Source organism: Apodemus sylvaticus, chromosome 1 (assembly GCF_947179515.1).
Source record: "Apodemus sylvaticus chromosome 1, mApoSyl1.1, whole genome shotgun sequence".
In the NCBI taxonomy this organism is placed as follows: Eukaryota; Metazoa; Chordata; class Mammalia; order Rodentia; family Muridae; genus Apodemus; species Apodemus sylvaticus.
In genome coordinates, this window is record NC_067472.1 from 121,932,148 (window position 1) to 121,947,604 (window position 15,457).

Here is a 15,457-nt window from a genome sequence, read left to right on the forward strand (position 1 = left end):
CTAGTAACCAACAATATAATTTTAACACTAAACACATGCAAAAAGTGAATTTGAAACCATGTGACATGTTAGAGAATATCAGTCAAGAAAAAGATGGAATATTTTGTTGGATTTACTTTAAAGAAATCCTATACCGATGATATCCAAGCTTTAAAAATTAACAGCAAAGTAAAACTAGTTAATCTTGACATAAATCAAATAAAAAACTTAATAGTTATTATCTACATAAATCAAACAGGAAATGTAACCATAAAAGGTTGGAGGGAGAGAAATTTAATAAATAAGATTGTATTGGAGATATTTTCAGAATTATTGACAATGTCAATATTAAACAGAGGAGGAACAGAAGAGTCACTGTCATTGAACATTCTGTCTCAGGCTGTGGTCTGGTTGATTTTCCCCTCAGTTCTGACATGCAGATTATTAGCAATGTCAAGGTAATGGCAGTTGACCCTAAATAAAGAGGCAATCACTATTTATTGCAAAGAGAAATGTTGTCAAGGCAAGTTACTTTTATTTACTTCTCAGTGTATTTACCAGTCAGCTGTATCATTTGGAAGAGGAGAAAATTATTCAATAGATGGTGAGCACATCTTTTTATGGGCTAAACCTCATCAGTAAATCATCTGCTCACAAACCTCCACTATTCAAGCAATGCTTATTCAAAAAATAAAACCTTCTTAGTGACAACATGTAGACTCTAAAAGTTGATGTAATAGACAGCAGTAATAAAATTAGAACTATTGTATTGGCTGATTTTGTGTGTCAACATGACACAAGCTGGAGTTATTACAGAGAAAGGAGCTTCAGGTGAGAAAATGCATATATGAGATCCAGCTGTAAAGCATCTTATCAATTACTGATCAAGGGTCAAGGGCCCATTGTGAGTTAGGCAAATCTATAAGAATTCAGATAATGTTAGGACAGTGACCTGGCAAGAAGAGGAAATATGAAGTATTTAATGGAAACAGAGTTTAGGTAAGGAGATAACTGTCTGTCAATGTAGTCAGAAGTCGTCTGAGGAGTAAACAATAATTTAGCAGTTACATTATTTTTTAAAAAATGACAGATTCCAATAGCCAGCAGTTCTCTGTGGTCTCTGGTCTCCATGGTCACTTGGGATGTCAATCTGGCTTTTAAGCAATGGAGACACAGGGCTTTTTCTCTGTGGAATGGATACAAATGACATGAGAAATGGCTTATCTTTGTTTAGCTAAGTCATTTGACTTGATGTATCTGGTTTTGTCCATTGCGTTCTTCTAGGCATCATCCTGTAGTGGTGTCTACATCTTCTGAGACTTCGTGGGAGAAACTGTTAGAGGCCTTTGGGAATTCTGTATGTCATAAATTTAATAACTAACAAACTTCTGACAAGATAGAATAGCAGTAGTCAAGATAGGACAGGAATAAGGCTCTTAAGTAACTTTGACAGATTGTGTAGGTAGAGGAAAGTATAATGTTTTATTAGTAAAGAGGCTAGGTCCAGAATAAGATAGCTGGTGGCAGTGGCATAGGCTATGGGACAAAGAAGAGTTGTGAAAGCACTGATAGGTAAGGCCTTTTCATTTTCCAGACTGCTGGCAGTATGTGTGAAGATCCCTTAAAATATACAGCCGAAGACAATTTAGCTCTCATAGGGTGAGAGGGAAGTGGTAGGAAGTTGCTGAATAATGTGTACCAGTGTCCTGGAGGACTATTAGCAACATGGATATGGCCAAGTTAGAAATTCAGGTCTTCATGAGAAAACACTGTGGCCCTGCAACATTTCCCAGAAATGTCAGGAAAGCAGCCCAAGGGACCTATGTCCTAACATGAATGATAGCCAGGATTCCAGACATATGAACTGGGCATTGAAAGCTAACCTTTAACAAAAAGTGGCTGGCCAGGCCTTATCTGGGCCTAAGGGTCCCTCCTGTCAATAGGAGAAACTCCTTACCAATTACTATGGTTGTTGTGTATTTGTAGGAGTTTGCAGTATGATAGCAGAAATGTGAACCTGTCTGACAGAGGAGGCATGCCTGCAGAAGCTGTCACTGCAAGTCTGTCTGTCCAGCTGCAGGGCATAATTACTTGCCAGCACCAGAAGTGTGTCTCACAGTGGGTAGGAAAAGAAGGACCTAAAGTAGCTTGTTTTTTATCTTAGTAACTCACTTGTGGACATTCAAAACCACCCCAAGGAGACTGAAGCAAGCTGATGGAGCACAAACTGCCTGTCCAGAGGACTGGAGAACAAGTGGGTGGGGAAGAGGAAGTCAGAGTCCCTGGCATGGTAGATACAGGAGCCAGACCTTCATTTCAGGCAAACCAGCTGAAACAGCAGGCCAGAAATGAGAAGGGGGAAAGAGGGAAAAATACTATGAGATGGGCCGCTGAGACACCACCACAAAACATATTTTCACACCTCTTCCGCTTTTTATGATCACAACACATATAGGTAGGCAGTTCTCTGATTATAATAATAACTTAAGATAACCCATGTATTTTAATCTACATCTGCCAGATAGCTGTGGTCAGGTACCATGTGTCAGTCTGCTCACATCTTGAGCAGATTCCTGCCTAGCTCTATCCCAGAGTTCCTTCTCTTGCTATTTCCAGCTGACACCATAGGTCATCAACTTTTTAATTGACAACTGAAGCATCCATACAATCCACAAGTTTTCTGTCTCAACTGAGAAAACTTGAATGGCTCTAAATCACCTAAAGAAATGTTCAGCATCCTTAGTTATCAGGGAAATGCAGATAAAAACAACACTGAGATCCCATCTCACACTGATCAAAATGGCTAAGATGAAAAACTCATGGGACAGCAGATGCTGGAGAGCATGTAGAGAAAGAGGAACACTTATCAATTGTTGGTGGGATTGCAAGCTGGTAAAGCCACTCTGGAAATCAGTTTGGTGATTCCTCAGAATTTTAGACATAGTACTACCTGTGGACCCAGCTATACCACTCCTGGGCATATACCCAGAAGATGCTCCTACATGTAATAAGGACACATGCTCCACTATGTTCATAGCAGCCTTATTTATAATAGCCAGAAGCTGGAAAGAGCCGAAATGTCCTTCAACAGAGGAATGGATACAGAAACTGTGGTATATATACACAATGGAGTACTATTCAGCTATTAAAAACAATGAATTCATGAAATTCTTAGGCAAATGGATGGAACTGGAAAGTATCATCCTGAGAGAGGTAATCCAATCACAAAAGAATGCACATGGTATGCACACACTGATAAGTGGATGTTAGCCCAAAAGCTCAAAATAAACAAGTTATAATTCACAGAACACAGAAAGCTCAAGAAAAAGGAGGCCTGAAGTGAGGGTGCTTTGGTTCCTCTGAGAAAGGGAAGAAAATACTGGAGCAATATAAGAGACAAAGTGTGGAGCAGAGACTGAAGTAAAGGCCACACAGGGAATGCCCTATATTTTCACAAAAAGTGCAAACCAAAAGGAGCATTACATGTTTGCCTGTGGAGGAGCCCTGCCAGAGCTTTACATATACAGAGCATATGTTAGTAGCCAACCATTGGTCTGGGTATGGGGTCCCCAATGGAGAAATTGGAGGATGGTCAGGAGGAGCTGAAAGAATCTATAGCCCCATGGGAATAACAATGATGTAGGCCACCCAGATGCTTCAGGACTCACAGGGACTAAACTATCAACCAAAGGGTACACATGGTTCCAACCAAAAATGTGGCAAAGGAATGCCTTATAGGGCATCGGTGAAGGAGTGGTCCTTGGTCAGTTGAAGGCTCAATAAATGCCCCAACCAAGGGAAATCCAGGGTGGGGGAGGTGGGAATGGGTAGGGTGGAAGGGCATATACTTGGAAGCAGGGTGTGGGAGGAAGGGTTGGGGGTTTCCTTGAGGGGGGAAACCAGGAAAGGTTTTACCATTTGAAATGTAATGAAGATTATATTCAATTAAAAAAATAAAAGAAAGTTAATGTAGCCTTTCTTTAAGTCTTTTATTTTGGTTCTAAGAAAATCTATGTATCTTTATATAAGAAATTGCTGTATTACTTATAGACACATCACTGTATAGCTCTGTGTAAAATTGTGAAATGACACATAAATCTTCAAAAGGGAATGATTCAAAAAACAAACAAACAAACAAAAAAGAGCATCAAGTGGGCTATTGAATAGGACTAAGAAGTGAAGAGGTATGATTTCTCTGGAAAGTGCTTCTAATTTTTTTTTTTACATTTAAGTATTTATTTATTCATTTATTTACAGCCCAAAAAGCTGCTACCTCCTTTGATTTCCTCTCAGAGAGTCCCTTTCCTCACCCTCCCTCCCCTTTATCTCTGAGAGGGTAGGGCCCATTCTGTATCCTCCCATGCTGGAACAAGTCCCTGCAGAATTAGACACATCTTCTCCCACTGAAGCCAGACAAGGCAGTCCTGCTACCTATGTGGGATCAGAAGTCCAGCTTTTCTATTTCCTGTGCCCGGTTTGGAGAGTCTTCAATATTCATAACAATGCCAGTGTTTGGACTGTAACTTCGTTTCAGGGCAGTGAAATCAGCATCTGAATATATAGTGCACAAGAACATAGTCGAACACTCAGCAGTTGTGTTCTGAGACACAAGATTTGCTACTTTAAATATATCTGCTGCTCTCTTAGTAGGAGTACCTTGGTACAGGTATTTTCAAACATACAGGCTTTTTTTGTGTGCAACTGGGAAATTCATTGATCCATAGCCACACTGGGCATTTTTAAGGATCTCTATACTTGCTACATGGTGTCAGTCCTTCACCTCTCCATTACACTTTTAATCTTGGGTATTTTATTATTAAATTTATTATTATTATTATTGTTATTATTTATTGGGTCTTAAATAAGGCTAGATCTTTATCAGTATTAGCATTCTGTCTAAACTCCACCCCACATTTACCTGGCAATAGTCAGGTATGCTTCTCCCCACAATTAACTGGCAACAGCCAGATAGGCCTGATGCACTATGAAAAGGGATGCTTGACCTCTCCTCCCTCTCTTGTTCTCTTGTTCTCTTGGACTTTCTTCCCTTCTTTTTCCCTGTCCTCTCACCCTTTCTTCTCTCTTCTGCATACCCTCCCCCATCTCTGCACATGGTTGAGTCTGGCCTCTACTTCTCCATTCTCTCCTTCTTTCTGTCTCTAGTACCCTCTTCAGTACCCTCTCCTTTCCTTGAATAAACTAAATTCTGTACTAAACCTCCATGTGACTGGTCACTGAGGAGTAAGTGATGCCTCATCTTGAGCCCACTGAGAAAACTCCTTTTCTCATACCTTACCACAACCCTATAAGATATACCTCTTCTCTCTTTATCGTTTTATAAACACATCATTTATTGTTCTTCCATGGTCTTTCATAATGCCAAACCTCAGCAGCTGTCCTGATTTCACATAAGACTAAGTGTTAGTGCTATTCTTGATCCTATTCATGCCTTCAAAACTAGTATCACTTGAAACACATCATCTTTTGTCTCTTCTGGACCACAGTTTTTGCATGCTGATGCTGAAGAAATAGTTCATGGACATTTTACCTAATTGATTTTGACTTCTTAAATAGCCCAGCAGAACATTTGCAATTCACAAAGCAAAATTATTTAATTTAAAATATTGATTTCCCTAATAGAACAACTAAGGGACTCTCATCTTCCTCTGAAATTTAACAAGTCAGGCTCCAGGATTCACATTGCTATAAGCATCATTATATATGATCCCATCACTAATCTCAGAACGTTCAAAGGTCATTTCTTTTTTTTTATTATTCGATATATTTTTTATTTACATTTCAAATGATTTCTCCTTTTCTGCCCCCCCCCACTCCCCGAAAGTCACATAAACCCCCTTCCCTCCCACTGTTCTCCCATCGACCCCTTCCCACTTCCCTGTTCTGGGTTCGCCCTATAATGCTACATTGATTCTTTCCAGAACCAGGGACCACTCCTCCGTTCTTCCTGTAACTCATTGATGTGTGGACTATGTTTTGGATATTCCAATTTTCTACACTAATATCTACTTATTAATGAGTGCATACCATGGTTGATCTTTTGAGACTGGGTTACCTCATTTAGTATGATATTCTCCAGCTTCATCCATTTGTCTAAGAATTTCATGAATTCATTGTTTCTAATGGCTGAATACTACTCCATTGTGTAAATATACCACATTTTTTGCATCTATTCTTCTGTTGAGAAATACCTGGGTTCTTTCCAGCTTCTGGCTATTATAAATAGGGCTGCTATGAATATAGTGGAGCATGTATCCTTATTACCTGCTGGGGAAACCTCTGGGTATATGCCCAGGAGTGGTAGAGCAGAATCCTATGGAAGTGAGGTACCCAGTTTCCTAAGGAACCACCAGACTGATTTCCAGAGTGTTTGTACCAATTTGCAATCTCACCAGCAGTGTAGGAGTGTTCTTTCTCCACATCCTGGCCAACACCTGCTGTTTCCTGAATTTTTAACTTAGCCATTCTGACTGTGTAAGGTGAATCTCAGGGTTGTTTTGATTTTCATTTCCCTAGTGACTAAAGAAGTTGAGCATTTTTTAAGATGCTTCTTGGCCATCTGAAGTTCGTCAGGTAAAAATTCTTTGTTTAGCTCTGTACCCCATTTTTAATAGGATTATTTGGTTCCCTGGGGTCTAACTTCTTGAGTTCTTTGTATATATTGGATATTAGCCGTCTACCTGATGTAGGGTTGGTAAAGATATTTTCCCAATTTGTTGGTTGCTGTTTTGTCCTTTTGATGGTGTCCTTTGCTTTACAGAAACTTTGTAATTTTATGAGGTCACATTTCTCAATTCTTGATCTTAGAGCATATGCTATCGGTGTTCTGTTCAAGAAATTTCCCCCTGTACGAATGTCCTCAAGGGTCTTCACTAGTTTCTTTTCTATTACCTTCAAAGTGTCTGGCTTTACGTGGAGGTCTTAGATCCATTTGGAGTTGAGCTTAGTTCAAGGAGACAAGGATGGATCAATTCCCATTCTTCTGCATGCTGACCTCCAGTTGAACCAGCACCATTTGTAGAAAAGGCTATCTTTTTTTCCATTGGATATTTTCAACTCCTCTGTCAAGGATCAAGTGGCCATAGGTGTGTGGGTTCATTTCTGGATCTTCAATCCTGTTCCACTGATACACCTGCCTGTCATTGTACCAATACCATGCAGTTTTTAACACTATTGCTCTGTAGTATTGGTTGAGGTCAGGGATATTGATTCCTCCACAATTTCTTTTGTTGTTGAGAATAGTTTTACCTATCCCTGGTTTTTTGTTATTCGAGATGAAATTGAGAATTGCTGTTTCTAACTCTATGAAGAACTGAGTTGGGATTTTGATGGGTATTGCATTGAATCTGTATATTGCTTTTGACAAAATGTCCATTTTAACTATATTAATCTTGCCAATCCATGAGCATGGGAAATTTTTCCATTTTTTGAGGTCTTCTTCCATTTCCTTCTTCAGAGTGTTGAAGTTCTTGTCATACAGATCTTTCACATGTTTGGTAAGAGTCACACCAAGGTACTTTATACTATTTGGGGCTATTGTGAAGGGTGTCATTTCCCTAATTTCTTTCTCAGCCTGCTTATCCTTTGAGTATAAGAAGGCCACTGATTTGCTTGAGTTGGTTTTACAACCTGTCACTTTGCTGAAGTTTTTTATCAGCTGTAGGAGCTCTCTAGTGGAGTTTTTTGTGTCACATAGGTAGACGATCATATCATCTGCAAATAATGATAGTTTGACTTCTTCCTTTCCTATTTGTATCCCTTTGACCTCCTTATTTTGTCTAATTGCCCAAGCTAGTACCTCAAGTACAACATTGACAAGATAAGGAGAAAGGGGGCAGCCCTCTCTAGTCCTTAATTTTAGTGAGATTGCTTCAAGTTTCTCTTCATTAATTTGATGATGGCTACCAGTTTGCTGTATATTGCTTTTACTATGTTTAGGTAAGGGCCTTGAATTCCTGTTTTTTCCAAGACTTTAAGCATGAAAGGATGCTGAATTTTGTCCAATGCTTTTTCAGTATCCAATGAAATGACCATAGGTTTTTTTCTTTGAGTTTGTTTATGTAGTGGATTGCATTGATGGATTTCCATATATTGAACCAACCCTGCATTCCTGGGATAAATCCTATTTGATCATGGTGGATTATGGTTTTTATGTGTTCTTGGATTCGGTTGGCAAGATTTTATTGAGTATTTTTGCATCAATGTTCATAAGGGAAATTGGTATGAAGTTCTCTTTCTTTCTTTCTTTGATGGATCTTTGTCTGGTTTTGGTATCAGTGTAATTGTGGCTTCATAGAAGGAATTGTGTAGTGTTCCTTCTGTTTCTATTTAATGCAATATTTTGAATAGTACTGGTGTTAGGTCTTCTTTGAAGGTTTGATAGAATTCTGCACTAAAACCATCTGGTCCTGTGCTTTTTTATCTTTGAAGATTTTCAATGTCTGCTTCTATTTCTTTAGGGGTTATGGGACTGTTTAGATGGTCTATTTGGTCCTGATTTAATTTAGGTATTTGTTATCTGTCTAGGAAATTGTCCATTTCCTCCAGATTCTCCAGTTGTGTTGAGTATAGGGTTTTGTAGTAGGATCTGATGATTTTTTGAATTTCCTCAGTTTCTGTTGTTATATCCTCCTTTTCATTTCTAATGTTGTTAATTTGGATAGTTTCTCTGTGCCCTTTGTTCAATTTGGCTAAGGGTTTATCTAACTTGTTGATTTTCTCAAAGAACCAGATCCTGGTTTTCTTGATTCTTTGTATGGTTCTCTTTGTTTCCACTTGATTGATTTCAGCCCTGAGTTTGATGATTTCCTGTTTTCTTCTCCTCCTGGGTGAAGTAGTTTCTTTTTGTTCTAGAGCTTTCACATGTGCCATTAAGCTGCTAGTGTATGCTCTCCCATTTCTTTTTTGAGGCATTCAGGGCTATTAGTTTTCCTCTTAGTACTGCGTTCATTGTGTCCCAAAGGTTTGGGTATGTTGTGCCTTCATTTTCATTAAATTCTAAAAAGTCTCTGATTTCTCTCTTTATTTCTTCCTTGGCCTAGGTGTCATTGAGCAGAGTATTGTTCAGCCTACATGTGTTTCTGGGCTTTCTGTTGTTTTTGTTGCTATTGAAGACCACCCTTATTCCATAGTGATCTGATAGGAGACATGGGATTAGTTCAATCTTCTTATATTTCTTGAGGGCTGTCTTGTGACCAATTATATGATCAGTTTTGGAGAAGGTACCATGAGGTGCTGAGAAAAAGGTATGTTCTTTTGCTTTAGCATGAAATGTTCCATAAATATCAGTCAAATCCAATTGGTCCAAAGCTTCAATTAGTTTTACTGTGTCCCTGCTTAGTTTCTGTTTTTCTGATTGGTCCATTGAAGAGAGTGGAGTGTTGAAGTCACCCACAATTATTGTGTTAGGTGTAAAGTGTGCTTTGAGCTTTAGTGAAGTTTCTTTTACGAATGAGGGTGCCCTTGCATTTGGTGCATAGATGTTCAGAATTGAAAGTTCTTTTTGGTGGATTTCTCCTTTGACCAGCAAGAAGTGTCCTTCTGTGTCTCTTTTGATGACTTTAGGTTGAAAGTCAATTTTATCTGATATTAGAATGGCTACTCCGGCTCATTTCCTAAGACCATTGGCTTGTAAAATTATCTTCCAGCCTTTTACTCTGAGGTAGTTTTTGTCTTTGACACTGAGTTGTGTTTCCTGTATGCAGCAAAATGTAGGGTCCTCTTTCCTTATCCAGTCTGTTAGTCTGTCTTTTTATTGGGGAAATGAGTCCATAGATGTTAATAGATATTATGGAATAGCGATTATTATTTCCTGTCATTTTTTATATTATTTTTATATTTGAATGGTTATCTTCTTTTGGGTTAGATGAAAGAAGGAAACTATCTTGCTTTTTCCAGGGTGTAGTTTCCCTCCTTGTATTGGAGTTTTTCTCCTATTATTCTTTGTAGAGCTGGGTTTATGGAAAGATATTGTGTAAATTTGGCTTTGTCATGGAATATTTTGCTTTCTCCATCTATGGTGATTGAGAGTTTTGCTGGGTATAGCAGTCCTGGCTGACATTTGTGTTCTCTTACAGTCTTCATTAGATCTGCCCAAGATCTTCTAGCTTTCATGGTCTCTGGTGAGAAGTCTGGTGTGATTCTGATAGGTCTTCCTTTATATGTTACTCGGCCTTTTTCTCTTACTGCCTTTAAATTCTTTCTTTGTTTAGTACATTTTGGCTTTAGATTATTATGTGATGGGAGTTATTTCTGCTCAGGTCCAGTTTTTTTGGAGTTCTGTAGGCTTCTTGTATATTCATGGGCATCTCTATCTTTAAGTTAGGGAAGTTTTCTTCCATAATTTTGTTGAAGATATTTGCTGACCCTTTCAGTTGTAAATCTTCACTCTCATCTATACCTATAATTCTTAGGTTTGGTCTTCTCATTGTGTCCTCGATTTACTGGATGTTCTGGGATACAAACTTTTTGCATTTTGCATTTTCTTTAACTTTTGAGTCCATGGTTTCTATGGTATATTCAGTATCTGAAATTCTTTCTTCCATCTCTTGTATTCCGTTGTTGATATTTGCATCTATGGCGCCTGATTTCTTCCCAAGGTTTTCAATCTCCAAAGTTGTCTCCCTTTTTGATTTCTTAATTGTTTCTACTTCTGTTTTTAAATCCAGGATGGTTTTTCTCAGTTACTTCATTTGTTTTTTGTGTTTTCCTTTAATTCTTTAAGAGATTTTTGTGTTTCCTCTTTCATGACTTCTGCCATTTGACTCACTTTCTCCTGCCTTTTTTAAAAGTTTTTTTTTTTGAGAGTGTTTCTTCTTTATTGGTTTCTATCTTTTGAGCCTTATTCTCCTGAATTTTTTAAATGATTTTTTTGTGTTTCCATTATATGGGTTTCTAGCTTATTCATGTTCCCCTGTATTTCCTTAAGAGATTCATTTAAGTCCTTTTTGTGTTCTTCTAGCAGCATCATGACCAGTGATTTTAAATCCAAATCTTGTTTTTCTGGTGTGTTGGTGTATCCAGGACTTGCTGATGTTGGAGAGTTTGGTTCAGATGCTGCCATATTGCCTAGATTTCTGTTAGTAGCATTCCTAAGTTTACCCTTTTCCATCTTGTTATCTCTGGCTTTAGTTGGTCTTGTCTCTGGCTGCTGTTTGAGCCTCCTTTGAGGCTGTAGGGCTATTCCGACAACACTGGATGGCTGGGTTTCCCTGTCACAGATTGCTGATGTGCTGCCCTCCTCTTGGATGCCCTTGGAGCCCTAGTGTGCCTTGCCCAAGATTGTCTCTGTGAACCAGTTGGTGCCTGTGTGCTCCTTCTGGGAATACTGATAGTGTATGCTGTGGGGACCTTTTCTGTGTGCTGATCACTCTGCTGAGCAGTTGCTCCCCCAACAGGTTGGTGCACACAAGGCTAGCCTAGCTGCTCAGGCCCTGAGTGTAGGCAAAAGTCTTGCAGGCTTAGTCCTGATCAATGTTCGCCTAGGGCTATGATTGTTAATTGGGTCTGTCAAGTAGCCAAGATGGCGTGCTCCCTGAAAGTGCTGGGAGAGTCTGCCTGGCTAACAACCTCCTGGCTGTGTTGATACACAGATGGCCCACTGGACAGCCAAGGGCCTGGGTGCAGTCTAAAACCTGTGTTAGCCTCGGGCTATGACTGTTAGCTGGCTTTGCCTGCTAGAATTCTCTGGCATCCTGTAGCCAAAATGGCAGTGCATGCGCTGGGACAGACTGCTGGGCAAATAACCTCCTGGCCGGGTTGGCATACCGATGGCCATCAGAAAAGCCCAGGGCCTGGGTGCAGGCCAATGCCTGTCAGGCTTAGACCCCCCACGATGTTGGCCTCAGGTTATGTTTGTGTACCTCAGGCTGCCAGTTTTCTCTGGTGTCTGAGATCCAAGATGATGGACAGTCTCTGGTGGGAGGCAGAGTTTTGATGTGGCTTCAGTGAGGTGGAAGGCACTGTAAATCCGCAACTGCGTTCAGCCCGGCTGGCCAGCAATGATCAGTGGTAGTAGGTACAGGGCATACTAGGACCCTGTCACCTTGGTGCCACTACTGATGGCCCTTCTGCTGGACAAGCTGCTGCTGCTACTTCAAAGGGCATTTCTATGCAAAAGTTCTAAGGACTTTTTACCAACATGTGCAAAAGAGCAAAACAATGTTCCATGAACATTATAATAATTTTTGTCTTATTTAGGGTTTCCCTCATTGTGATAAAACACTATGAAATCAAACATCTGGTAAGGAAAGGGTTTATTTCAGTTTACAACACTCAGGTCCCACTCCATCACTGATGGGAGACAGGACAGGAACTCAGATCAGGAACCTGGTGGCAGGATTTTAAACAGAAATCATTGTGTGTGCTGCCTATTTGTTAGCATTTTATGGCTTGCTTAGCATCCTTTCTTACATCATTTAAGACCACTGTTCAGGAGTGGCACTAACATTCTGTTTTTCTAGATATTTCTAGATATATCTAGCTTAATGTAAAGTTAACAAAAAACAAAGCAGTGCACTATTCTTTAAAATATTCACAATTCTTATATTTTAAGTAACAATGTAAAAAAAATTGAGGTCAGGGAAGAAAAGGTGGGTGACCGCCCTAGCACCCAAACTGTCCCACTCTCTATACTTAGTTTATGATGTTCCAGTTTCCTTTATCTCCACTCCCACCACACTATCAGATCCATGGCCAGGCCCCTGCCCCAATATTGGCAGACTACAGCTGCTGAGTCCACAACAATCACAAAGACAAAGACCCCTTGCTACAAGTCAAGCACCAAACTAGGTCAGAGAATCACTAATACGTGAGAGCTCAAATCAACTTTTGGCTATCCAGGTTGCAAAATCTACAAGTCAAAAGAACTATAAACTAAGGAATAAAACACCCATCTGACAAAGACAAACTCAGAAAATAGTGCTAGACCTATAATCATCCCAAACTCAGATGCATAAATACCAAAGATGACAATTAATCATGGCCAGCACAATATGGCACTTCCAGAGCCCAGCTATGTATTGACAGAAAGACCTGAATATTCCAATGAAACTGAAGTAGAAGAAAACGATCTAAAAACAAACTTTATAAAGATATAGGTTTTTGAAGAAAAAAACAACAATAAATCCCTTGAAGAATTGACAAACCAAAACTGAAGGATATTATAAGGTCCGTATATAATTCCATGAAATCCAGAGGATGGGGGATAGAAATAACTGAAGGAAATTATTCTAGACTTAAAAATTGAAATAGAAGTAATAATACTTTCAATTTTCAGAAATGGAGAAGACAGATATTCAATGACAACAAAAACCTGAAACAATATCTATCTAAAAATCCAACCCTGCAGAAGATACTAGAAGCAAATCTTGAAGAGGAGAATAACTACACCTAAGATAATAGCAAAAGTATATTCCATACCAGAAAACCAAAACAAGGAAAGCAAACACACACACACACACATACACACACACACACACACACACACACACACACAAATACTACTACTAGTACTTCTACTTCAGCAACAAGAAAATAACATGAATTGACAATTATTTTTTATTAGTATCTCTCAACAATGGACTCAACTTTCCAGTAAAAAGACACAGGCAATCTGAAATTATAAGCAGTATATATAATGTAAAATGCTCTCCAATAAATGGTTTAAAAATGCTTAGATTGTGTGTTTGTATTTCGCTGTTATTTTTTTTTATTTCATTCAACTATGAAAAAATCTGAACAATACTTTCTTCACAGCCTCCTTTATCTGTTTGTTTCTAAGACTGTAGATAATAGGGTTTAAGAATGGAGGAACAATGGTATAAAATACAGAAAGAGTCATATCCTCCACCATTTCTGAGTATGCTGGAGGTTTTAGATATACATAGGCTCCGGAACTAAGAAACACAGACACCACAATTATGTGAGGAACACAGGCAGAAAAGGCTTTCCCTCTTTCTCCTTTGACAGGAATCTTCAAAACAGTTGATAATATGCGAACATATGATATAACAATGAAGGTAAGGCAGCTACCACTGAACCCAACAGCAGTCAGAAGAAGTAAGAGCTTGTTGTTAAAGGTGTCAGAGCAAGAAAGCCTCAGCAGTGAGGGGATATCACAGAAGAACTGAGGGACTACATTAGAGTGACAGAAGGACAGCTGGAATGTTTTGAAAGTGTGCACACTTGAAATGACAATAGAGCTAAGTAGGGAAGCCAGTGTCGTCTGAACACAGACCTGGTGGTTCATAATCACAGGGTACATGAGTGGTTTACAGATGGCCACAAAACGGTCCTGGGCCATGATAGTAAGAAACTGAATCTCTACACATGAACAAAAGATGACCAAAATAATTTGTGCTGCACACCCAGCTATAGAAATATTTCTGTGGTCAGTAAGTGAGCTGATGCAAGCATTGGGCACAGTAACAGAAACATAGCCCATGTCTAAAATGGAAAGATTCCTGAGGAAGAAGTACATGGGTGTGTTCAGGGTCTGGTCAACTGTAGTAGCAATGATGATGGTAAGATTGCCTAACAGGCTGCCCAGGAACACCAACAGAAACAGCACACTGAGTGGGAGCCTGAACTCCCAGGATTCAGCAAAAACCTCCAGGAGAAACTCAGTCACCAGAGTAGAATTGGCCATAGTATCAAAGTACAGGTTTATCTGGAAGAGAAGCAGCAACTGAGAATAACTTGATAGATCACTAGCATTTCTCTTGAAACGCTTTATTTTTTCTTTTTTCTAAAACTGGCTTTATGTGGAAAAATCAAGTATTTTATCTTTGGCTTACATGCATTTTTATTTTAATTCTTGAGTTCTGCTGGAGAAATAGCTGAGGGTTCTACATTCAGTTCTATTGGCATCAGAAAGAGAAGAGAGATTGGGATTGTCTTGGACTTTTGAAACATCATTGCATTTACAGTGACACACTTCCTCTGACAATGACATACTTACTCAACCAAGGACAAAGGTCCAAATCCTTCACATGTAATGCCACACCCTAATGACTAAGTATTCAAATATATTAGACTATCAAGGACATTCTTATTCAAACCACAGAACAAATCTTTCACTTGGCTGGCTAGAATTACTCTGAGATATTGATAAATTATTTGAGGATACTGTGAAGATGTGTCCTTGTTTTGTTTTTCAGTCTGTTTGCTGATTTTATAGAGAAAGACTACTAATGCTTAGTTGTTAATATACATATATGTGGCTGACTGTCAACTTGTATGGTATGATGTTAAGCTCTCAGAATTAATTTCCATAATAATAGTTATCTTATGAATACTATTATTTTAATAAGTTTTAAGTAGTTTAATATAAAGTTATATAATATGCTAAGTTCCTCTCCTTGCAAAACTACTGGCATAAAGTAGGAATGCCAATAGACATTTAATATGTGGTATATATTTTTAAAACTGTTTCTATATTTATGGATATACATATGAAATG

The 15,457-nt window shown here is 38.9% G+C and overlaps 1 protein-coding gene across 1 annotated transcript; it reads right to left on the reverse strand.

The window, feature by feature from the left end:
* Window positions 1–13,714: 13,714 nt before the first annotated feature.
* Window positions 13,715–14,644, reverse strand: LOC127681593 (olfactory receptor 14C36-like). The gene has a single exon (XM_052177991.1). It carries the CDS (start codon window positions 14,642–14,644, stop codon window positions 13,715–13,717), a length of 930 nt encoding a protein of 309 aa, XP_052033951.1.
* Between the last annotated feature and the right edge of the window lie 813 nt (window positions 14,645–15,457).

Excerpts from the sequence above, each read along its gene's own strand:
- LOC127681593 (XM_052177991.1), bottom strand. The coding sequence starts at position 14,644 with ATGGCCAATTCTACTCTGGTGACTGAGTTTCTCCTGGAGGTTTTTGCT.